Below are 25,668 nucleotides of genomic sequence, written 5' to 3'. Positions count from 1 at the left end.
GCCCGTGTCTCAGTCACGCTCCCTCTGCTGCAGATCATGATGAATGCGCCACCACCAACATGTGTTTGAATGGAATGTGCATCAACGAGGACGGCAGCTTCAAGTGCATCTGCAAACCCGGATTTGTCTTGGCTCCAAATGGGCGTTACTGCACTGGTGTGTATGGCTTTGGGATAGGAAAGTGACCGTGATTGAAACCGTCTTTTTTATTGGAATGAATCATGCAAGAAATTACTTCAGTTTTTCTTCATGTGCATTTCCTATTATGCACATCTCTTGCTAATTCAGTAAGGCAGGTGTCTAAAGCTTCCTAGAGGAACATACACTGTGGTCTAGGGAACAGTAATATCTTTACAAAAATAATAATGGTATAGGAAAGATTAAGGGAATGACATACTGGTTTTAGCAAGTCTTGAGGGGAGCAATGTAGACATAATATCTGTCTCCTCCTTGGCTGAATAAAAAAGAGGGAAAAAAAATCTCGAAAAATTTTCATCATTGCATGTTCTTAGAACTAGATTGTCCACTGCCGTTCGACGCTGGTTTAGCATTACATTTCCATAAAGCTCCTCTACAGATCATTCGGAACTATATCATTATCTAAAAATCTTACATTGATTTAGTGAAGACATAATTTTAATATTCTTACTAATTATTTTTTTTATAAACCCATTTTGGAGGCCAGGCTCTAGTAATGATCTTAGGAAGCAAAAGATATGCCTCTTGGAAATAAATGAGACTGTATTATGTTTATATTCACAATTGGAATTTAGAAAAGTGGAATACATTTTGCAGTTGCTACGTAGAAGAAAATTTTTATTTTTCTTAGTTTCTTCCATTTAGTCAAAATTAACTCCATGAATACTTTCTGCCTTCAATTGCACAAACTTATCTGAATACCAAATAAGACTCATAACCAATCCCTATAATTTTAATGAAATTCCATGGTCAGTAGAGAGAAAAAAATAGAGACCAATTTTTCATGTTTCTGAATAACAAATAGCTTTGTGACTATCCAAGAAAGAGGATTAAATGGAAACACTGTAGTTTTGCTGATTGAACTCATGAGTGGGAGGGCATCTCAAGGTCAGCTAACTTGAATTTAACAAAAGATGTGAGATTATCATTATGCTCTAGTGTGTATCATTATGTTACAGTATCTAACTTTATTTCAGCATTTCTTAAGAAACCTAAATATACATATAAAGATGACTTAGATCTCACCAGTTTCTGCTTTCTGAAAATTACTTTTTATTAATTTTGGTATTGCAAATATTATGATTCATAAGTCTTGAAATGTTCATGAGTTGGCAGCTCTATATTTGAAGTCTCTTACATCTTTTGGGAAAGTCATTTAATGTTAAGTTACATTTGGTAAGTTCAAGTGAATTAAAAATTAGAAGAGATACCTCAAATGATTTTATTATTATGAAATGATCAAATTAACATCAAACTAACATTTACCTCTAAACTTTTTTGTGTGAAAAAATGACAAAAGTTTGTCTTAGTTTCCTAATAATTTGTTTCACTTAACTAATATGAGTTAAATATTTAATATTAAACAGGATTGCCAAATAGATAATAGAAAAAGAGTTTGTGAGGCTTTTTTTTTTCTTAATGGATAAAGTAAAGCAACTTTCATTCAGTTCATCTTTCTGAAAATGTGCTTGAAAGAATCGCATTTGTAAGTGTAAGATCAGTTATCATATTTGTGTTCTTCTGCAAATTATAAAGTTAAAAACAAGAAGTTGATGGTATAGAGCAACGGCGACAAGTAAACTCTGTAATAAAGTTAAATTTACCCAGTAATGGCCTGGCTCTGTCACCCTCTGGGCAGATGTTGACGAATGCCAGACCCCAGGAATCTGCATGAATGGGCACTGCATCAACAATGAAGGGTCCTTCCGCTGTGACTGTCCCCCAGGCCTGGCTGTGGGCATGGATGGACGTGTGTGTGTTGGTAAGTGGAACATTCTATAATACTCCACTGTCCAAAATGATCTTTTAAAAATGGAAAGAGATACAGCCATATGATGGAATCATATTCAGACATAAAAAGAATACATGCTAGAGCATGGATAAGCTTTGAAAACGTTATGCTAAGTGAAAGCAGCCAGTCACAAAAGACCACATAGTATATAATTCCATTCATACGAAATGTCCAGAACAAGAAAATCTATCAGGACAAAATAGATTCATGGTTGCTAATGAAGAGAGTATAGGGCTGTTAGGAGAGATGGGTAGTAGCTAAGATCTTTTTTGGTGATGAAAATGTTCTAAAATCAACTATAGTGATGGCTGTACATATCTGTGAATATGCTAAAAACTATTAAATAGTGCACTTTAAATGGTGAATTGTGTGGTATGCAAATTCCATGGTATGGTGTAACTTAATAAAGCTATTTTTAAGAAAATGGACAGAGAGCCCCCTCCCCCAGATAGCTTTCTTCAGAAGGCCCTGATGAGATGCAAGTCAAAAATGCTGGAGAAGAAAAAATATGGCCCTTAAACCAGCATCTTTGGCAATATTAGGTGACTAAATTCTAAACACAGTGGATTTAGATTTTGTAAATAATAACAAGTAAGACATGAAATGGAGATTATAACTATATTTAAGCAAACTCTTGCTTTTACCCAAACAAAAATGTAAAATGCAAATAACTAATGCCATAGAACTTGGACTTACATCAAAGCTAGAAATGTTTTTAGTTATAACTCATCACCATGCAATTCATTGTAGAAATAAGGCAAGAGTATGAGAAAGAATATATATTTTATTCTAAGCCATTCAGATTCCTCTTGGATACTTTGTCAAATGGATTTCATGAAAATCAATCAGAATTACCAGGCATCAGCTTTGAAGAGGCAGGCAAAGCAGAAATGTCATTGGCATTTCAGAACCCGAACAATGTGATCTAATGACAAGGATCGCAGAGTAAGTTGTAAAATTCAGTGCAGTTAATTAATGCAAATTTCTCTTTGAAATGCTTTTGTGAGACTTCTAGAGTTAATTAGCCTTCGTTCACCCTCTATTTTTCAGGTTGTATGGTAAAACTTAGAAATACTTAGTGGTTTAAAAGTATATTTGAGAGATATGAAATTCTTAGACATAGTTGTTAATATTTCACTCTTACCTATGAGAATCAAAACATTTGAATTCCAAAAGGAAAAAAATATGAAGAATCAGCAGATGGAAATAATCCATTCACTTAAATTCATCCACTCTATCCAATATAGGATTTATTTCACCCTGCCAGGTCGTCAGCACTTTGTTCAGGGATATTTCAAATACAGCTACTAAAAGAATGTAGCTTCTTCCTGCTTACAGAGCCAGAATATTTTCAGTCACTTGGTTGCTTTTTTTCCTTTACCTAAATGATCCTGTTGAAATCGACAGCGAGTACAAAGGCAACTTTTGAGGGAGAAACTATTTTTCTCTTAAGCGACCAACATATAAGTAGTTGTTAGGAATTCAGTGTTCAAACACAAAAAAATTCATTCTCTTGTCCACATCTGGGAAACACATCAGAAATTATCAGAAAGCCTGCTCCAGTTTTTCATCATTGTAGTCACTTATACTTCTTAAAATCAAAACACCGTTCGTCATGTGTAAAATCCTATGTTGCTGTTCCTATAAGGTGCTAGCTGTGTTTTATTCATGTCTAATGCCGTGGTGTCACTCTTTAGGTCCACTGATTGTTAGTGAGGCTTAGAGTCACTACTATGAATGATTATTAGGATTAACATTGTATTAAGTCTGTTTTTTGTATATTCATTTTTTATTTCTCTAGATATTAAGATTTTTTTATTTTCAGAAAATTAAGCTATGATTTTAACTAGTATGTTGAAGAGGTATGACTCAAGCAGGGTATAAACAAAAGGCAACTGTATTTTTGTTCTTCCCATTCTTTTAAAATTAATTTTTAAATTTATTCAATGGGGGCTGTGTATTCAATAAGTAAGGAAGGAAACTCAAGCCACCCCATAACTTTACTGAATATTTTTAGGTAACAAAAAAATTCTACGATGACTTTATGTAACAAAAATAATCTGAATTTAGAAATTAGAATACCCGTACCTTATAATAATTAGTACTTCGAACTGGATTTTAAGTTACAGCTTCTCTTCTAAGCTCGAATCTTGAATGAGTGAGAAGGTTCCTCATTCTTCCAGGGTCAGAGTGGAGGAGGAAAGGGCTTTAGAAGATGGAACAAAGAAGTTATTTTATTACTGATATTATCCTAGACTGGCTTCAAGATTGCTGGTGTTTGCAGATGTTTAAAGCCACCTTGTTCCTTGTGGGCAATTTTGTGAGTCCTTCAGAGGCATTCACTGCCCTGCCTGAGTCGCAGACCTCGCGTTTTTCTCCTGGGCCACTCCTCGCCCCACCCCTGATCATCCATTCAGCAGTCCTCTTCACAGAGGCCTCCTCTGGTGGTGTCTCGTCACCCTCCATGTGGTCGTCCTGGAACCCCCTCTTAATGTGACGCACTTCCAGTCCATAGGACACAGCGTCCTTGGTGCTGTCATCTCACCCCACACTGCTCCACTCCTTTCCCCCTGCAGCAGGACCGGCAGCCTCTGGTCTTTGCTTGTTGAGCCCGGGGCCGGAGTGGGCACAAAGCTCTGCAGCTGCTTCGTCAGGCTCTGTTCTCTTAATCAGATGCCAGGAGGGAAGCAGTCCCAACTCAACCCAGCTCCCACCAAAAAAAAATGCTCCTCAAGAAAATCCTCTCTTCAACTATTTGTATCCTCAATGTTGGGAAGGGTTTAAGAATCAGGTAACTAATTTTCTGATATCTGCTTCCTTTAGGGTGCTGTCTCAAAATTCACCTTGTTATTTGATATTTATAGGATTTCACCTTAAATTTCCTTGTTAACATCCTGTTGTGTTGGTTTAAGAATATGTCAACATCTTTATGAACATTTCTGCCAGTTAAAGGTTAATTGTCTTTTCTTCATCACAGTTTTGCTGCTTACTAGCTGTGTGGCCTTGGGCAGGATGCATTACCTATCTGTGCCTCCTTTGTTCTGTAGCTATTCTTAGGATTAGATCAGTTAATATTAGACACTTTATCTGTATAAAGCTTTGAACAGTGTCTGGTACATAGCAAATGCCCAATAAGTTAACCATCACTGTTATTATTTTTGCATTAAATTAGAAATAGTGGCATCATATCTATTTGCTGCTTAGTAATAAAAAAATTGATACTAAAGAAAGAATAAAATAAAATTAGCATTTTGCATCCATACGTATTTTACCATTGATGTATAGAATCTACTAATTACTTGAGAAAGTCCTAAAACAATTCCATTTTTTAAGAAAGAAAAGACATGCAGAAATTTGGTAACATATGGAAAAGAAATAGCTTTGCATTTAGGTCCGATCCCTCACCAGGGCATTCCTATGAGCACATTCTAATGGTGCTGTGGTGTTGGTCCTCTTCTCCTGTCCACCTGTGAACGGTGGCTTAATTACATTTGAATAGTGTTCTGTGAACTAGGTTTCCAATCTGAGGTCTTTGAACGGGAAGAGGTCACTGTCCTCACTGAAGACAGAAGAGAGAAATAAGGTGGCACCATTTTCTGGGGGTATTTTCTGTGTGTCCTGGCCACTGTGCTTAATGCTCAACAAATATACTTTCATTTACTGTATAAACTTCATCCTAGCTAATGAATAAAGAAGGTGGTATATAAGTTATGTAAGATCATCCCATGAGGCTCTGATCCTAGGACAACTTATGTCCCCAAAATCCATACATAGATTTCATTACTTTCTCTTTCATGGAATTTCTGGTATTGGGTACTCTAAGCACATTAGTTAACCTGAAATGAAAACCAGCATGTAATGTGTCTCACTCTTCCAGTAAGTTCCATAGGCCTTTTAACCGCATGCTTCTAAAAATTGTTCATGGCATATGTTCTTACTATGAAAACAGAAGTAATTTTGACCGTTCCTCTATGGCTTCTGAGATTAATTGCTAATTTTTTGAGTCCAAAGAACTCACAAAATCATAATGGAAATCATGAACTATGTTGTATTTGTGCAAATTTGTCTTTGCATCAAGCCCTGCATTTGTGTGTGACTCAGAGCGAACTCTACCAAACTCAGCCATGGCAGAAGCAGAAAAGGTCTCCAAGTTGCCTCCTCAGAGGAGGGGGTGGTGAATCCCGTGGCCCTCTTCCGTTTGAACACGCACAGATCTCATTTTTTAATGCAATCATAAATCACATGCTTTTATTCAGAAACACCCCAGATTCTAAGAAATTGTAAGGTGACTCATTTTACGTAACAAGCAGATAAAATTATTTCCAACAAGTTGTGAATAATAATAGGGGTTATCACTGATGAAATTACCATGTCAGTATACTGCTTAAACATTGTCCTGCTTCTCTGGCCTTTATGATGATCTGAGTTTTTTTTATAGTTCACCCTTTACTGTCTCATAAAGTTGTAGTATATTTCATGAGAATTGAGAGTGAGAGAACTATGTCAGATATGCTGCTTTGGAATGTAGTATGACATAGTGGAAAGAGGAAGAATTTTGTAAGTCACACAAGCCTTGTCTGAATCCCAGCTCAGGCACTGGATATTCAAGGACTTCAAGCTACTTACATAGCTCTATTCTTAGCTCACCTTCCTCATCTGTAAAATGTGGATAATGACCCCTATCCTCCAGAGTTGTTGACCTGACTGTTCAATGAGACAATGTCTGTAAAGCAACTAGCACAATGCCAAAGACACATAGTGGTAGTCATTATTTTTATAACTGGATTTATTGAGCATCTGAGATTAACAGTCATAAACAATATCCTGGGGATTGAAAGGAATGGCATCCTAACTCAGACAGTGGAAGTAAGAAATCTCACGCCCAAGGAGAGACACCTCAAGGTAGCTTAACTTCATTGTATAATATTTCATTGTTCACAAGAACTTCCAAAATAGAAATAATAAGTGTCATTTTGAGTATAGTATAGCCAGTGATGAGATAGAGCTCAAAGTGTTGTTTATAACTGTGGAAATACCCTTGCTTCAGTGAAAGGCCCATGAGGATAAGTGGGATGATGAATACCTGTGTAGCTCATAGAACTTCTTGGAGGAAAAAAAAAAAAAGAATTGGTGATATGCATCCATTCTTTCCTTCACTCAACAAACATTTGTTAATTTTCTAACCCTGTTAGTTGCTAAAGGTGCAAAATAAAAGTGGCAGGTGCCCTCTAGAAGCTTCCAATCTAGTGGACACTTAGGTTAAAAGAAGCCTTGAGTTTTGAAATCTTTGTCTCTATCACTATCTTAAGTCATTGTTCTTCTGTCGCCTTTAGATACTCACATGCGCAGTACCTGCTACGGTGGGATCAAGAAGGGAGTGTGTGTCCGTCCTTTCCCTGGAGCAGTGACCAAGTCCGAATGCTGCTGTGCCAACCCAGACTATGGTTTTGGAGAGCCCTGCCAGCCATGCCCTGCTAAAAACTCAGGTAGTTAAATGGGCAGAATCTAGAAATGCAGCATTACATAGTTGGCCAAAGAGTACATCAGCTCTGAAGCTTTTTGTCGTTATTTTTAATTGAAGAAAAGAAATCCAATTCTATACTGACACATGAGATATATGATAAGGAGATTGGCTTGTGTTCACGAATGATCTCTAGGCAGAGAGAGAACTCATGGTGAATAGGAAAATGTGTTTGCTGATATATTACGATTGTTACAACAAATTTTTTTACATGAATACACTAGCCTCAAGTTCCTTGATCTGTGATGTCATTGTGAAGATAAATAGCATAAAATTTACTTGCCACTTTCAAGGTTATAAATGCATGAGGACCTGATTTTATTTTTTAAATCTTGATACCAAATGGTCTTAGGCTGCAGTCTATCAGTAGTTGCAGACTCTCTCAGGTTGATGAGATTGACTCTTGTTAATTCATACTTTCACTAAACCTGTCTTGAATACCTGTAAGTACAGTAGGGATCCAAAAATAAACACAGTCTCTGTTTCTCCTTAAAGTTGTAAATATTTGAAAATATAGGCAGCAAACATACTAATTACAGTTTACTATGATTAGTGCCTTAAAAGGGACCTCACAGAGGGACACATTTAGTTTGGTCTTGAATAAAAGAAATAAGAACTTTCCACATGGAAGATGGAGAAAGTCATTCCCGCAAAGAAAATGGTTTGTAATTCCCCTGGAAATCCTAAATGGATTCTTCAAACCTGAAAAAAATTGTTTGCTACCTCTAGAAAAATTATTGAGTATGACGTTTTTTTAAAGAAAGATAATGAAGGGAATCTTGCACTAAAATATACTAAACTGAATTATGCATAGTATGAAAGAAGTATAAAAATTGGTGTAAGATTAGAAAAAAATGGAAGTGAACTAATAAAATGAATCTGGAAACAGACCTGGATATAAACAGGGATGTGAGGTATAATAAAGATGGCATCTTAGAACAGTGAAGAAAAAATGATCTAAGTAATGAATATTGTTGATGACTTTTGGAATAAAATGTGAAGTTATGTCTCTACATTAAAATAATTTTCATATGGAATAGATAAATTTTTTGTTATTTTATAATGGTAAAGGACTTTTAAAGCAGACATTTTACCAGAGAGTAAAATACACGTGTAAACTGGAAAAATATTTTCATGTATCATTCCTTAATCTTTACGGCATTGACATTAATCAATAAGGAAAGTTGAAATCCTCTATAAACAAAAGTACAATGCACACAAACAGGATTTCACAAAGTAGAAATGCAAATGGAAGATTATCGTATAAAAACATACCCACGCTCTCTAAAATTAAAAAAAGTTAAAATAAGGTGCCATTTTTGTTTATCAGATTGGTAAAGTCTAGATGATTGATTTTTCTCAGTGATGGTGAGGGTATACAAAAATGGGTACTCTTCTATACTGCTGATGGAAGGATAATCTGAGGCATTTAAGGAGGTGAGGATTATCAAAAGCCTTGAAAGGGGCATAAACGTTGAGTAGTTTTATGTCGAAGAGATTATTCTAGCGATATAATTAAACTTCACATTATTTGTGGTAGTTGCTAAAAGTTGGATGAACCTAATTTCATCAGTAAGAAATTGATTGACTAAATGTGGTACTTCCACGTATTGAGAAAAAAATATTCAGTAGTCTATCAAATGGGACATGAACATGACATGTCTGTGATAGGTTACCTGAGCCATACCTGCTTCCTCACTTTCAACTTCTCTGACCTTGGGCAAGTTACTGCACTTCTCTGTGTTCCAATTTTCTTAGTTGTAAAAGAGAGAAAACAATAGTACCTAGGTTGTGTTATTGTGAAGATTAAATAAAGTGTTAGATGTAAAACACTAGAACAATACCAGGTATGCAAGAAGTACCGTAAGTTTTGGCTGTCATTATTTTATTATTGAGAGAAAAAACAAAGCTAAAAAAGCAACCTCTGTAATATAATTTAGATTTTTTTAAGGTTTCCATATATAAAAAATGTTGATAACATTTATTAATAAATTAATGATATTCAGGATGATGATTATAAGTGATTTTTAGTTACTTTTTTATGCTTATCTGTGATTTCAGAATTCTAATAATGTGCTAGAAACTGGTAATTTTTTTATTTTAAAAACTAATGCACATAATTCTTCCGTGTAATAGTTCTGTAGTTATGTGGCTTGTATATAGAAGAAGTATAGTTTAGAGTTTTTAATTTTTCTCTTTACTTTTATCACACAGCTGAATTCCATGGCCTTTGTAGTAGTGGAGTAGGTATCACTGTGGATGGAAGAGGTAACTGTATTCAATTCTCAGTCTTTTAATAATTATATGATATAATTGTATAGCTTTATAATTATATTAATATGATTATATTTAATATGAAAATATACTAATGTAAAATAATAAGGTAAATTATCTTCTGGAGCAGTGGTTATAAGCTAGATGATAATTAAGTATGTAGATGTTCATTTTTCATCTTGAATAAATTTTTATCTGTTAAACGTGCATTGTTAAAATTGTCATTAACAAACTACACCCATGATTTTATGGATACCATTGCCTATGAAGAGGCTAGAGCTGGTGTTTAGGTTAAAAAAAATGGGAGTCAATTTTAGGAGAAAATATTAAATAATGATGCAGATAGGGTTAGAAAAAAACTGTCTTAAGAGGTATTTTATGTGGATCAAGTTCAGTATATACTGTCCTAAAATAATTTGTTAAGGATATTCATGCCTAAGAATAATATTATAAAATGTTTCTGTGCAACTAAATAAGTAAGATTCATTAAAATTCTCTTATTTTAAATTTAGTATTATGGTTAACAAAATTCCAATATGGAGGCTTGAACATTTAAGTACATATGTGTTTATAATTTTCAAGTTATTTTATAGTTTATTATACATATAGATTCATCTGTATTTTAAATAAAACTGTAAGGTGCTGTTAATGTTCACTTTATGTATATATTCTTCTTCTTTTGTATTTAAGAAGGCTTTAGACAAATTGTAGATGTCAGTAATGTTGAATCTTTACAATGAATATATTCGAAACCAGAGTAAAAAATAAACTTTTACAGGAATGTTTTTCCAAAGTATAAAATGAGAGATATTTCTGGAGTATTTAAGAAGATCTTTTAAATTCTTAAAAACACTAGCATCAAAATTTAAGCATAGTAGCACAGCCACTATGGAAAACAGTACAGAGACTTCTCAAAAAACTAAAAATAGAATTACCATTCAATCTAACAATCTCTCTACTGGGCATCTATCTACCCAAAAGAAAAGAAATCAATACATCAAAGAAATACTTGCATGTTTATTGCAGCACTATTCACAATAGCCAAGGTACAGAATCAACCTAAGTGTTCACCATTGGATAAAGGAATAAAGAAATTGCAATATATATATACAATAGAATACTGTTCAGCCATAAAAAAGAATGAAATCATGTCATTTGCAGCAACATGGATGGAACTGGAGGTCATTATGTTAAAGTAGCCTTGCACAAAAAGAGAAATATGGCATGTTCTCACTTTTATGTAGAAACTAAAATTTGGTCACATGGAGGCAGAGAGTGGAAAGATAGTTAATAGAGACTGGGAAGGGTGAGTGGGGGAGGGGCAAGATGAAGAGAAGTACGTTAAAGGGCAGAAACATAAGGTCAGATAGAAGGAATAAATTCAACATTTAATAGCAGAGTAGGATGACCATACTTAGCAAAAATGTGTTGTACTCAGGTGATGAACTTCCTAAATACTCTGACCTGATCACTGTGCATTATACACAAGTAACAAAATTTCACATGTACCCGATAAATTTGTACAATAAAAAAATAAACTTTATATAAATGCAATAAAAAAAATTGATCATAGTCACCAAAATTTAATTTTGGGCCTACTGTTTTTTTATTCCTTGTCCGCGTGGCCTCCCAACAGAACCAGCCACCTGTTAGAATCCACTTGGTCATTCATACAAGCACATCAACCCACAAGTGCACCCACTGCCCATGGGTGACAGAGAAGAGTCACATTCATGGCTTGCTGTAAAACATCGTGTGCTGAAGCTTCCATGTTTAAAGTATCCTCCCTATTAATTTCAACTTATCAGCAATGAGAAACACTTATTAAGTATCATATTACTTAGTTGACTACAAAAAAATGATAATAAAATAGAAATATTCTGTGCCTTCAGGGACCATAAAATTATATAGGCCACCCTAATAAATCTCCGCCTTTTAATTAGATAGTTATAATACCTATCAAGTTGAATTTTCCTTTGGATTTTGAGCCAGGAGGCTATAAATTTTCTTTATTAATTTTATCATAAATACAGGCATATTACATGGCTTAATTCTTTGAATTCCTGCCAGCTCCTTTCATTTTTCTTTTGATTTACTGGTGAAGCGTCCTGTATCTCTCAATTTTATTCTCTTACTCCTTATTTTCATGTCCTTTTCCTTTCTGAAAGGCAGGAAGATTGTGGGTTTGCAGACTTAAACACTTCATATGTTGAATAAGCTTTATTAGGCCTGCATTTATCAACAAAAAATAAAATGTCTGGGATCATTAAACTTTCAATATTTAATGCAGATATCAATGAGTGTGCTTTGGATCCTGATATATGTGCCAATGGAATTTGTGAAAACTTACGTGGTAGTTACCGCTGTAACTGCAACAGTGGCTATGAACCAGATGCCTCTGGAAGAAACTGTCTTGGTAAGTTATTTATTGTATGTATACAAGAGCCTTTCATGTAGTTTAATCCCGTAACTTAGAGGTGTAAAAATACAAAGAAATGACTAAAAGTGGAGATCTTACAGTTTTCTCTTCATTCCTTCATAGTATACATTAATGTAAAAATATCAGAATAAAACAAATTTTGTTGCATAGTAACAGACTTCTTAGTGGTGCTACTGTATTTAGTATTAAAACATTCTTTTCCCTAACGAATGAACACATACTCAGTTATGAACCTATTGTTTTCCTGCATATATCCTAATCCTCTAACTTTTCACTAAGAAATTGACTTCAGATTTAACAGGGCAGTATGGATAATAGTAAGTCAAGAAAATAAAGTGTTACAGGTTGCAAGAAGTTTTACTTTATAAAGAAACAACCAGTTACTACAACATATCTAAACATAACTGAAACAAAGTCCTTTTTTAATATATAAGAGAATGTTTGGGAAAAACTCAACTATGCAATTTAGTTTAACAAAAGAAAAGGGAGGGGAGGAGGATGAGAAGGCTTGACAATGTTTCATTGTTTTCTATTAGTTCATATATTTAAGAATTTGAGAAGAATCTAGATTTTCCCATAGAGCTCTTGAATCTACTTTTATAAAATGAATGTCATTGAATCTATCATTATTGATGATAGATAATTTTTACAACTAATCACTGATGACTTTTACAGTCAAGTGTTGTGATTATGATTAGAAAGAAATACATTTTTCTGTGTTTCTGGTAATGGTTTTTATTCTTGAACATATTCATTTGATCTTAAGTTGGAGACGCATACAGATGGATATAGAAAGCTATATTAGCATTGTGTACTCACAACAAAATAGATTTTATACCAGCAGGAAAGGGCACCAACCAAAAATTACTGAGCATTTGTAAAATATGCAAACCAGGCTAGCTTTTATTCACCAGGAGCAAAGTCACTTCCAGATTAGCTTCCAAGTACGGTTGAAAACCGTACCCTACTGAAAACAGAAAGTGGGTACCCTACTGAAAACAGGAAGTGGGTACCCTACTGAAAACAAGAAGGTTCGGTGAGCATTCACACACTGAACGTGGGCCATGCCTACCCTTTGAAGTAGGTGTGCACATGATTTTGAGAAAAACTAAAACTAAATTTTAAAAATAAAAGTGAAGCCAATTTTCAGTAACAGAGTGTTTTAGTTTGCTAGGGCTGCCACAACAAAGTGCCCAAAACTAGGTCTCTTAAAACAATAGAAATTTACTAGGCTAGAAGTCCCAGATCAAGGTATCATTAGGACCATGCTCTCTGATGGCCACAGGGGAGGAGAATCCTTCCTTTCCTCTTCTAGTTTCTGGTGCACTCCTTGACATCCCCGGGCTTGTTGTGCCCTGCTCCAGCCACACGGCCTCTTCTCCCTGGGTGTCTTCTCACCATCTTCCCTCTGTGTGTATCTGTGTCTACATCCAAATTTCTACTTTTTACATGAACACCAGTCATACGGGATTACAACCTACCATAATGACCCCATTATAACTTGATTACTTCTATGAAAACCTTATTTCCGAATAAGGTCACATGCTGAGACACTGAGGGTTGGGACCTCAGCGTATGTTTTTTGAGGAACACAATTCAATCCATAGCATGGAAAAACGGGTAAGAAAATAGTGATGAAGTCACAATTTGTACACCTGTTGTACAATCATAGGAAAAATTATGGCAATCCTTAAAGCATAATGTTAATTTTTAAAATAACATGATCTGGAATTGGAGGAAAAACCTAACATCTAAAGGGAAAAAGATCAGATAAAACATAAAAGATAATATTATCAGTGGTGATGGAATTATAGGAGATGTTTTTCTGATATCTAGTTCCCAAATCTTCACTGTGTCAGTATATTGTTTAATAAGGGACAGCTGTTATGTGCAACACTGAAAAATATAACTTTAAGTGAAAGGAACTATTCACTCCAAACTAGAATTTTTATTTCTGTCATTAACTAAGTTTACAAGAACGAGACTGTAGATAACGAAGATAAAACTCAATGTGAACTTCTTAAACCGGAGGTTTACATGGTATGCTCTAGGCTACTCTAGACTGCTAGAGGAATATACAAATTACATCATTAATTTTCCACTAGTTACCTCAGAAAGAGCTAGTTTCTGAGGTAAAAACATAGTAGAAAAAGTTTAGTGAATATTTTTTGTGTAACTTCTGTTTAATGCATTCTTTTTAGAATTTTAATCAGGAAAAAAGTAAAAAGTACTATGTGTTACTTTTTGATACATAAGAAAGTGTGTGAGCAAATGAGTCTAACCTTTTATATGTTTCATCAGTGCTTTAAAACATAAGTTTTTACAAAGAAAAAAAGAAAAAATATATCTACTATGACACCATTCAGGACAAAAAGCAAATGAAAGAGAACAGATTAGTAGTGTGCCGTTTCCGACTAGCACGTGCTGTCCTGGGCTGCACAGCCTCTCACAAGTAGCCAGCAGCATAAGAATGTCCCTTCTGAGTACAACTGAATGTCTTTTGCTAAAGATGAAGGAATGTGGTGGAGTACTACGAGACTAAGTCTTGAATTGTCCTCAGCTACATAGAAATGATAAACACTCAAAGTGATGAACACCTCCGTGCTCTGACCTGATCACTGCACACTGTATGCATGTAGCAAAATATCACGTGCCCCATAAACATGCAAAATGTTATGTGCCAACAAAAATAAATAAATGAATGAATGAAGAAGACGAAGTCAGAGAGAAAGATGAGGGGAAAAAGAAATAACAACAATAAAACATTGCTGGTCACTGCGATACATATGTAAGCATGTGTATCTCCTGTCCCCCAACGGCTGCTCTCAGACATCGATGAGTGCTTGGTGAACAGACTTCTTTGTGACAACGGATTGTGCCGGAACACACCGGGAAGTTACAGCTGCACCTGCCCACCTGGATATGTGTTCAGGACGGAAACAGAGACCTGTGAAGGTGAGCGCTGTCTTCCTTGCCTTAGTTGTGAATAGTGAGTTCCTAGAGATGTATAAGCATCAATGACAGTGAAGAAGCAATGTAGTAAAAAGAATTTTGTTAGAGTATTTTCTTTATTTTATACTCTCTTTCCGCTAATCTACCGGCTTTAGAAATACCATGCACCTAACGCAGTTTACAAACACCATCAGTTTTATCCCACTCAGATAAAATATCAACAAACATTTGGAACAAACATTTTGAAGTGGAAAAAAATGGAAGGAGTCATATTTTGCTTGCTGAAATATAATGTCAGATTTTTGTTTACTTTGTCTTCTTTTTAAAACCACTCTGACACATTAACCTAGGAATCTGAATTGTAGTGGCAAAGTTAAATATTAGGCATACTATTTATGAAATGATTGATATACCCCAGAGTTTAGCCCAGAACATATTTGGGGCCTAACTAAAAATGGTCATTTTAGTTAAATTCATAGTCTAAGAAAATTTTCCTTTCTATTTGATGATTTAAAAGTTGTCATGTGGGCTTATAGATCATAAGTCAGTGTTTAAAAACTTCTTCCTTTTCTTTTAGCCACATTTTTCTGCAGTGGAATTTACATGAATGAGTTAAATGCCAGGGAAGTCCTTATTTTCAGTGAGATACTGGATAAGCAATGAGTGCATTCAATTATGTTTTTGCGTCTTGATCAAAGGACTGTATATTTTAGAATAATCTATTGTATGACTACTAGTCATTGTTCCTGTTGGAAGTCTCACTGTGTGGGCCTACAGAAGGTCCCCTAATAGTCTCAAATCCAATTACTACTTCCAAATGGGAAATGAAAAATAAAAAAGATTCCATCTTTAATTATTGTGCAATAGCCTTTTCTTTATCTGTTAAAGTATTTGTTTCTCAGTGATTCCAAAGCCAAGAAAACTGCAATAGTAATATTATACAAAAAGATGTTGACACTCTCTCTTCGGCTTACTGTTAACTTCAAAGCATTCTTGTGAACAGAAACAAGTTAGGACTATTGAACAAGATGCCAAAACACAATGACTGCTGAGGTCAATGAAATGCAATTACAGGGAGCAGTGCTAAGTTTGGGTTGAATTGGAGGCACCACTGAAAACAGTAATTAGCCTAAAGGAAAAAAAAAGAAAAGAAAAAGAGCACCTCAGCATGAGGTCTCCCTTTTCTAAATTTAGTTCTGGTAACTGTTTGCCCCACTGTCCAGCCAGGACTCCTCAAAGAGAAGCACTAGTCCTGTTCCCAGTTACAGCACTTGAAAATGCATTGTCTCTGAACGTGAGCAGGAGGTTTGCAATATCTTTCTATAGGTTTCGAGAGCTCTCTTTTAAACCAACTCAGAGTTCTCAAAGACTACAGAGTCTCTATTTTCTAGATCCTCCTCCCACTTCTTACACCTATTGTTCTTCAACATTGTTCTGAAAAACATACTTCGTGAAAAGGTATTCTAGCTGTACTTCCTCCATAATTTTTTTGGAGGGCTGGGAGAAGGGATTTCAAAAGTTTTTGTATCTCTTCTACACTTTCTTCTCACTGCCCTTTATCTATTTTTTCTGTTGTCTGTTGGAAGCTTAACTTTTATTAAATCTCGGGAAACTTTGAAAGCAAAAGCAGCTTAGGATATCATCTCGATTCAACTAGGAAGCTGGTGATTATTAGGACTCGGTTGCCTGTCCACAAGACAAGAGCCTTTGTTGTTATTGTGAGAGAGACCCATAATGGGGAACTAAACGGATGGTGTCTGATTCTGTTTGCTGTATACACTGAATTGTCAATGATTATTTATAGCATCTTTTCTCCATTTTAACAAGTAAGATGAATAGAAAGGTACTGAGAGCTGAAATACCAAAGAAATAAAAGTCAGAGACCCACCTGCTTACACGAACAATTAAGACAAGTAGGAGCCAATGGTGTTTAACAGTATAAGGTTGGGTGATTACATCAATATTAAGGCACATTAATACCAAATCAGGCAGCAGTGAGTGTTACAGTGATCTTCACCTATTTTGTTCAAATGGTACATGTTCTTGATAAATCTGAGCCTTTTCTTAGTATGAAAATTATTTTGTATCTGTCATTTATAGAAAAGAAGTTTATGTTACATAAATAAAAAAGAAATGATAGACAACTATTTTGGCTCCAGCCTTACAACATTCAAGGAAATAAAAATGATTCATCATGGGAAACCTAACCAAATAGCTATTATTTCTACACTTTTTTTCACACCGTTATGTTATTTGCATTTTATTAAGTGCTTTGCAAAAAGTAGACCTGAAGGCCACTGATCTCTTTTTCCTTTGGGTCACTTCCTTATTTCCACCATTGCATTCAAACAGTAAATTTGTCTGTCTGAATTAGTTTTCTTCATTCTATTCTTCCTTAACTAATTTCCAAAGACTAGACAGGGGATTATTAGCAGATTCATTGTGGATTTTAGCTTTCTCTGTATATATTTGCTAATTTTGTTTGACGTTTATGTTTTCAACAGGCAATTTTAAATATATAACAAATAGCAGTGATAGTAAAGAGAGTAAAGTTTCTCTGTATTTCAGACTAAAGTTACAAAAGCTTTATTTTACTTTTTTTTTGTTCGAGCTCTGAGAGTCTGTGAAAGTTAAAATTTTAACAGCAAGCACTGTGGTTTAGATTGTGTTTCCAGTGACATAAGTAGTTCAATGTAAACCAGATGTGCTTTGAAGTTTATTTCCAGGAATGTACAGTGAACTGTTTCAATTCCTGGTTCCATGACATTTATAACATAAAAACATTTTATTTAAAGGAAAACTAAGTGGTTGATATTTGTAGTTGTCATTTCATGTGTTTATAGTTTTTGAATTCATAATTGCTTAATTTAAAATAGGGATTTTTAAAAAAAACACAAGACAGTGACATTTTTCTTTTTTTCAGGCATCTTACAAATGAAATTAATAGGAGAGTTGGAGAATTATATATGGTCTGTCCTCAGATTATTTATTTGGTTTTCTGGTTATGTAGTTCCTTTTTTACATTATGTTTTTATGAAAAAATTTCAATACTGTGGGATAGATGTTTCCATTAGAAATCTGTGCTACATTTACAAAACCTGTTCCTATATTTTCTTCTAAGAGGTTTTCTCACTACAACAACCTGAAGGCAAAATGCATTCATATTTCCTCAAATAATTTCTATTTCAAGAATTAAATTAGCACCTGGGTGCTTCTTCAGGAATGTTGAAGTAGCAAAAAAGGAGTGCACTTGTTTTCCACGTTGATTTTTAAATTGACATTTCAAGTCCACTGACTTGAAAATCAACTGTGAGCCCTGATCTTTCAGGATTCATTTAATTTATATTTGACATGAGACATTCAAGAGTAAGCATTACAGTCTTCTAGTTATTTGTTTACATGTTTTCCTCAACATAGTAAATGTTTTATAATAAACACAAATGTTTAGCGATGAAGAAAGGTATTCTTGTGAACTCAGAAAGCCTAGTGTTCAACATGAAAAGTCTTGTGGTATGTTTACCTGTTTCAGATAATTAACGAAGTAGAGAAAGTAATCTGTGTGCCAGTTCTTTAAACTGAGTGGCTGAATTTACACTGACGGTGTCTTTGATACTGTTTCTAGTACTGTACCTGAAGCTTGTATTTATTTTTCATTAACTCACGTGTCAAACTATTTAACTGTGCAGGATCGGCATTTTCGCTGGTTACCACCTGGGAGTGTAGGCACGCTGACTGCAGTTGTGTTTACTTCTGACCATCAGCACGCATTGTTTAGATTATGGTACAAGATTTGATTTAGGGTTCAAATTAACAATTGTAGAGGCCTATTTAAAGCAATTACTTATATTTCATCACGTTTTTCCAATTTTTATTTTACCAAAATTGGTTGTGTTTGGAAAAACTAAGCAGACCAAACATATAAATGTGAACAGCTAAAGAGAGAGGAAGGTGGATAGGGACTAGAGGAGAATTCTGTACCCAGTATGAGAGTTTCAGTCCCTATTTCCTCATTTGTACCCAAGAGTTTGGAAAGGAAGCCAGCACTGTGACATTTTGCTTCTAAGATAGACTTTTTTTTTTTTTTAATTCGTCAAAGCCTCACAGAACCACAAATGACAGAAACAATCAACCTTTGTGCACAGCATGTTGCGCCTGGAATTACATCTTATTATGGGAGGAAAACTAATCCCATTTATGTGAAGTTGTAATAATGTATTGAAGCAGCACATCCTGACCCCTGTCCCAATAGCTGACCCCTGTGGTCCCACTGAGTCCCGGTCCTGTAGGTGTGTGTGCACCATAAAATGCACGTCTCTGTTCCCCATTCACTCTGTGCCCCCTACCGCCGTAGTACAATTACACGAGCCAACTTTACCAGACATTCTGGCATAGCATAGCTTGTTGGAATAATATTTTCCAGAAACACATGGCAGTTCTAACAGAATCTTTTCCTTCTGGATTGTAGATGTAAATGAATGTGAAAGCAACCCCTGTGTCAATGGGGCCTGCAGGAACAACCTTGGGTCTTTCAACTGCGAGTGTTCGCCTGGCAGCAGACTCAGCTCCACGGGATTGATCTGCATCGGTAAGATCCACACGTGGTGCTGATGTCTCAGCTCCCCTGCAAAGATGGGCACACGCCTCAGCCCCTACTGTGGGCAAAAACAGAACATGATTACAAGAAGCCGATAATCAGGAGTTACATTAAATTGTTTGCTCTCAGTATCAAGATAGGAGTGAACATAATAGTATAAACTAAGCAGCCGCTTAAATTTTGTTAGATTCTAGAAATCTTTCTTTCATATCAGTATACAAATTATGCTGGAAGTTATAAGCATTTCCATACCACACACATATGTATATTCTTTACCCTGAAAATGCCGTAGGCATCAATACAATCAAATCTCTACTGCATGCTTTTTACAAACAACCTTCTATGGTAAACAGAAATGTGATGAAATTTGGATTCAGTTAGCAGGACAAGAATTTGAAGCTTTTAAACACATAGAGGGAATTTATTATTTTTTCCTTTCTCCTATCAATCATGAATTGATGGGCTCCAAGGAAGAGAAAAGAACTGTTTTCTTGCTTTGGGAAATTTCTAGGGAGAAAGATTTCAAAACTTCTAAACTAACATCTTCTCATATGTTTCAAAACGTTTAAGGTCAGTTCTTAATAATGACATAGGAGGAATATCAAAGGGGATATTCTGATCTATTACCGTAAGGAAAAGTTCAGCATGTGAATGGGAAAAACTGTCCCAGTGATTTTTCCTGCTTCTAGTATCTGTGGCTCCATTCGCTAGGCATACACAGCCCACATCATTAGCTAATATCCACCTTTATGGTGAACAAATAAGATATTTCATTTTTACGTGGTGCCAAACAAACTGGCAGTTTCTATTTGTTATCTAGCCAAAATGAATTTTCAATTTCATATTTGCCAAAGACAATAGTATTTTCAGTATTATGTCTGATGTTAACCATATTTAGCTGGACGCTAGAGTGCTTGTTTGTTAAATGAACAGACATGACCAAGTTCAAATTATCAATGAAAACCTTCCCCTTGGACACGCCAGCTCTTCATTTCCCAGTGAGGTACAGCTCTCCGCATTAGTAAACAGACTGCTGTCTGCCTGGGGCATTAATTTTTTTCTTATAGAATTCTGAGTTGGGGGTGAGTTGGATCCTGTAAGGCAGAAATATTTTTGCTAAGCCACAATTTCCAATTGAGATGGAGTCATTTTATTATACAAAGGAAATGAATTCAGCATTAGTCGATTAATGTCTCAGAAAACCAAATCTGTATGCCACTTGAGCATCAAAGATATCTTAGTTTTCATTTTATTATATAGGCTTCTATTATTTTGGCCTTTTGCCTTTATGTTTATTAATAAAAGAAGAAAAAAGACTTTTTACTCCCAAATCATTATGTCATTCTTCCAATTGCCAGCAACTAAACACCACCATATTTTTCTCAGCCAGTGTGTATGTGTCTTCATTCATTATGATCCAATTTGAATAACCCAGCCTAGAATGCAATTTACCTAATATTTTTAAATTTTAGACATTGTTTCATCTACTTGAGAAAAGGATTAATAAATAGTCAAATATACATAGGAAAAATTATGACTGGTTTGTTTAATAGGACTGGCAGTGGCCGTTGGGGGTGGTTAGCACACAGCCTTGTCTTCATAGGGTTCAGGTCTCTTAAGTTTTTAACTGAATAAAAGTTGCATGATGTAATTACTCATTTAAAATTAATTTAGATTATGTATCAATTAGTTGGATACTAAGAATATTTAAGGAGTTAGAATCTGTTCTTCAAACTTCCTAAATATAAATTAATCTCAAACTATTTTGCAAACTGCTTAGAAAGACTATTGTACTCTGGTTGATATGACTCAATGTAATAGAACAATCAATTTGATTAATCTTTCCTGCATTACACTGTTTTTGGCTTCCCAGGCACAACCGCCTTCTCCTCCTTTGACTTTTCTGGCCTGTGTTTTCAGCTTCCTTTGCTAAGTTTTCCATCTCCTCCTGCCCTTCAGTATGTAGTTTCCACGGGTCAGTCGTTGGACCTCTCCGCTTCTCTGCCTGCTCTCATCCCTGATGGCCTCTGCATTGTCTCGCACAGTCACTGCTCCAGCCGCAGCCCCCCGCTAACTCTGGATTTGTATTTCTGACTGTCTACACGGTGTCTCCACTTGCATGTCTAATCGCCATCGCAAACTTGACATATCTAAAACCAAATTCCTGTCTCCCGGCTTGAACCTATATCTCCTAGAAACATTTCCATCTTGGCAAATGGCAAATCCGTTCTTCCGTTTGCCACCCGCTGAAACATTGGCATCATCCTAGATGCCTTTTTCTCAAACTGCACATGGGATTCATCAGCAAAGCCTGTTGATTGTACTTGAATTTTATCCAAATTTCAACCCCCTCTTACCACAACCACCAACCCGGAATCCAAGTCACCATCATTTCTCTTCCTGGTTCTTACTCTAGCCTCTTTCTTGCCTTTTTTCCCCTCTTATTTGCTACTCTACCATCTACCCTACCAGAAAAGTGAAAGGAGAAGCAGGCATTTGTGCCTGGGAAGCCCAAAACACAAAATTTCTTGAGACGCAGTGAGTAATTAACTGTGCCAAACACTGCTAATAATCTCAGATGAGGAACGAGAATAAATTACTGGATTTGGCAGCAGGGAGGTCACTGCCCTTGTCATGTGCATGCGAGTTGAGAACAGAGGGCAGCCCTACTCCCAAGATGAGGGAAACCAGTCTGGACTACATAGAACCATCAAACTGTAGCCACCAGGTGATCTCTTTAAAACTTGCTCCGAGCATGTCATTCTTTGTCTAGGAACCTGTCTATAAAACCTTGGCTTCTCACTTCACTCAAAGTGAAAGCTGGGGTCCTTGCCAAAGCCTGTGCTCCCCTCATGGTCTCTGTCCTGCTGTGACTGTGTCTCCCTTGTTCCACCTCCCACCCCTCCACCTGAGCCACACTGCCTACCTCTCACTCCTGTGTGTCAGACGTGTGCTCATCTGAAGCCCACTGCACTGATCTCTCGGGCTGGAATGTTCTTCCACCGGGCTTCAGGGTTTGTTTGTCTGCCTTGTGTGTCTATTCAGATGTCCCATTATAAGTCAGGACTTCTGACCATCCTAGATGAAATAGCAGGCTTTTTCTCCCTGTTACACCCTCAAGCTGCTTACCCTGCTTCATTTTCTTCAGCGTTTTTAACTAACACCTGACTGTTTATCTACATCTATATTGTGTGTTGTGTGTGTGTGTGCATGTGAGCACACAACAGTCACTGAGAGAGAGGACACACAGAGAGAGAGAGAGAGAGAGAGAGAGATGGAGGCCGGGGAGGTGTCTGCCAATAGATTTGTAACTTTTAAACGTTGATGCAGTTAGCAACCTAAAGAAGCATGGTGTTAGAGAGTGAGGGACTGTGTGGGTTTGAATCTTGATGCTGTCACTCTACGAATTGGGTAACCTTGAGCAAATTAGTTGACTTCTTTGTGCCTCAGTTTTCTCATCTGCAAATTGTACATAACTCATAGGGTCGTTTTAAATCATAGAAAGCCTTTAGAATAGTGCCTGTCACTGCCTTAATAAATCTTTGCAATGACTATTACAATTTATCTTACTTAAAATGACAACAACCAAGGTGATAAATCTGATAAATCAGCAATTAGTCCAGTCAGAGTTAGGGAAGCTTTTCATGTTGGAAGGCCACATTAATTTAGCTGTAATCAAAGATGGCCACATTCAAGAAACTTCAATTAGATACACTTAAAATGTACATTATTTTGTAAAATGCTAACTATGTACTTAATAATTTCAAAAAATGAAAACTATTTGTTAATTTTAAAGTTAACTAACCTTTTAATGAGTTTTTTGTGTCTGCTTTTTGTTGGAAAGCATTTGAATATTTGGTTGCAGCATGGAGGTCCACAGTTTCAGTTGATCCTCTAAATGGATCATCAGTCATTTGTGACCTTAAGGGTGTCTTCACTTGGGTTAGGTAGGAGAATATAGATTCACAACAATAAGTGGTTGAAAAGCAAGAAAACAGTTTTCAGGAATGTTGCCAAAGGTGTGGGTGGGTGTTCTGCATTTTTGCATATTTCAGTTGGAACTTTCTTAGCATCAATGACTTTAAAATGTCATTTTCTGAGAGCTCAATCAATTCCATCTATAGTTCTTTAGGTGCCTTGGTGATATCAACAAGGTGAGGCTGAAATGCTAATTTGAGTGTGATGTCATGATTCTCAAAGTCAGTGAACCTTTCATTGTATTCTCCAATTAATAGGTCTATAACAGCTGTGTATTCTTCAAATGATTGGCGTATATTATCCTGCTCATCAGTGACCTTTGCTAACTGGGGAAAACGTTCATCCAAAATTTCCTTTGAAGAAGATCTTGGATTTTTTTTTTTTTTTTGCCACGTATCATATACAGACTTAGTTTGACCTTGCAAAGAAATATTCAAATCATTTTGATTTGATATGATATCACCCAGAAATGCTGCATTCCTATAGAAATCTTCTTTCAATAATTCATATTGCTGATTCTGTTCTTCATAAAATTTAACTATCTGTTCTTGCAGAGATAAAATTTTGGCTAACACCTGTCCCTGCAATAGCCAGTGCACTTTAGAATGATATGGCAAATCCACACTGAATACCTCATCATTTAACTGTAGCATGTTATGAAACTGATGATGTCATGTTGCATTTGCATGAATGTAGTTAACAATACTTATAACTCCTTGTTGGAAAGTGTCACTGAAAGTAGTAGCTGTAGCACAGAGATTTTGCTGATACAAGATACAATAAAAATAAATGAGAGCATCTGGATCTATTAATACTTTTTTAAGCTGTGCAATAAATCCTGCATGTTTTCCTGTCATGGAAGGTGCACCATCTGTACATACACTCTCTAAATTTACCAAATTCAGTCCAACTTCATGGCATTTATCTTGAAGGTTGTTGAAAATATTTATTCCTTTTGTTCTGTTTGCAAAAGTGCCCAAAACAAGTAACTCTTCATAGCAAAGAAAATCTTCTGTTACTATCCAAATGAAGTATAAAACCTGTGCTGAGTCAGTAGTATCAATTGATTCATCCAAAGTGATTGAATAATATGTATTTTCCTTTTGAAGTATTGCATGAAGTTGTTCTGTTAAGTTGAAGGCTAATTAATGCTGCTAGTTAGTTATGGTTCTCCTTGAAAGAGGCAGTTGTTTGTGCTTTGAAATGTTATCTGGGTCTAAGCATCCTAAAACTTGGACAATGCATTCTTTCACAATTTCTACATCACTGAATGGCTTCCCTTTTCTCCCAAGTATATAAGCTACTTTGTAAGTTGCTTCAGTGGCATTATGTCCAGGTCTTATTGCTGCTTGAAAGAATTGTCTTGCTTTTGTTTTTCATCTTTTAATTTCTGCAATACAACTTTTTGCACCTCTCCTTCTAATTTAAAATGTTTATGGTCCTTATGAGTGTTATATGCTGATGAGCACTGAATTTCTTTAATGTTGATGACAGTATCACAAAGCAAGCAGTATCACAAAGCAAGCAAATCATCTTATTTTTTAGCAGAAACAAGACAATATTGCAATTCCCAATCCTTATTAAAAAATCTGTTTTCTTCCTTCAGTGTTTCCTTGGTCATCTTTGACATGATGGACTATTAAGCAGACAGCGTTAAAAAATACTGTCAAGCTATGTTCACAAATTCCACTTCAAACAGAAACAATGCACTGTTGTGAAAAGCTGATAACAGACTGGCCTACCTGACCCCCATAAACTCTCACCAACCAGCCTTATGTGGTATTGGTGCCAGTCAGGTGTGGGAAGTTAGAACTAAATCATGAATGTAGCAGCCATCAGTTTAGCCCTTCTGGGCTAAATTTTTACACACGTAATGGTCTTATCATAGCAATGCAGCGTGTTTCTAAGTACCAGCATAA

The 25,668-nt window shown here is 35.7% G+C and overlaps 1 protein-coding gene across 1 annotated transcript in view; it reads left to right on the top strand.

Moving 5' to 3' along the window:
* Nucleotides 1-25,668, top strand: part of FBN2 (fibrillin 2) — a 258,662-nt gene that overhangs the window by 154,414 nt on the left and 78,580 nt on the right. Inside the window, exons 14-20 of the mRNA XM_069492804.1 lie at nt 34-156; nt 1,838-1,960; nt 7,324-7,476; nt 9,726-9,779; nt 12,076-12,201; nt 15,055-15,180; nt 19,643-19,762. Of these exons, the coding sequence (XP_069348905.1) occupies nt 34-156; nt 1,838-1,960; nt 7,324-7,476; nt 9,726-9,779; nt 12,076-12,201; nt 15,055-15,180; nt 19,643-19,762 (825 nt within the window). The remainder of the gene's footprint in view (nt 1-33; nt 157-1,837; nt 1,961-7,323; nt 7,477-9,725; nt 9,780-12,075; nt 12,202-15,054; nt 15,181-19,642; nt 19,763-25,668) is intronic.

The sequence above is a fragment of the Eulemur rufifrons genome, chromosome 17 (genome assembly GCF_041146395.1).
Source record: "Eulemur rufifrons isolate Redbay chromosome 17, OSU_ERuf_1, whole genome shotgun sequence".
NCBI classification, from domain to species: domain Eukaryota; kingdom Metazoa; phylum Chordata; class Mammalia; order Primates; family Lemuridae; genus Eulemur; species Eulemur rufifrons.
Note: the sequence above shows the minus strand (reverse complement) of the source record. Positions and strands in the feature narration are given on the sequence as shown.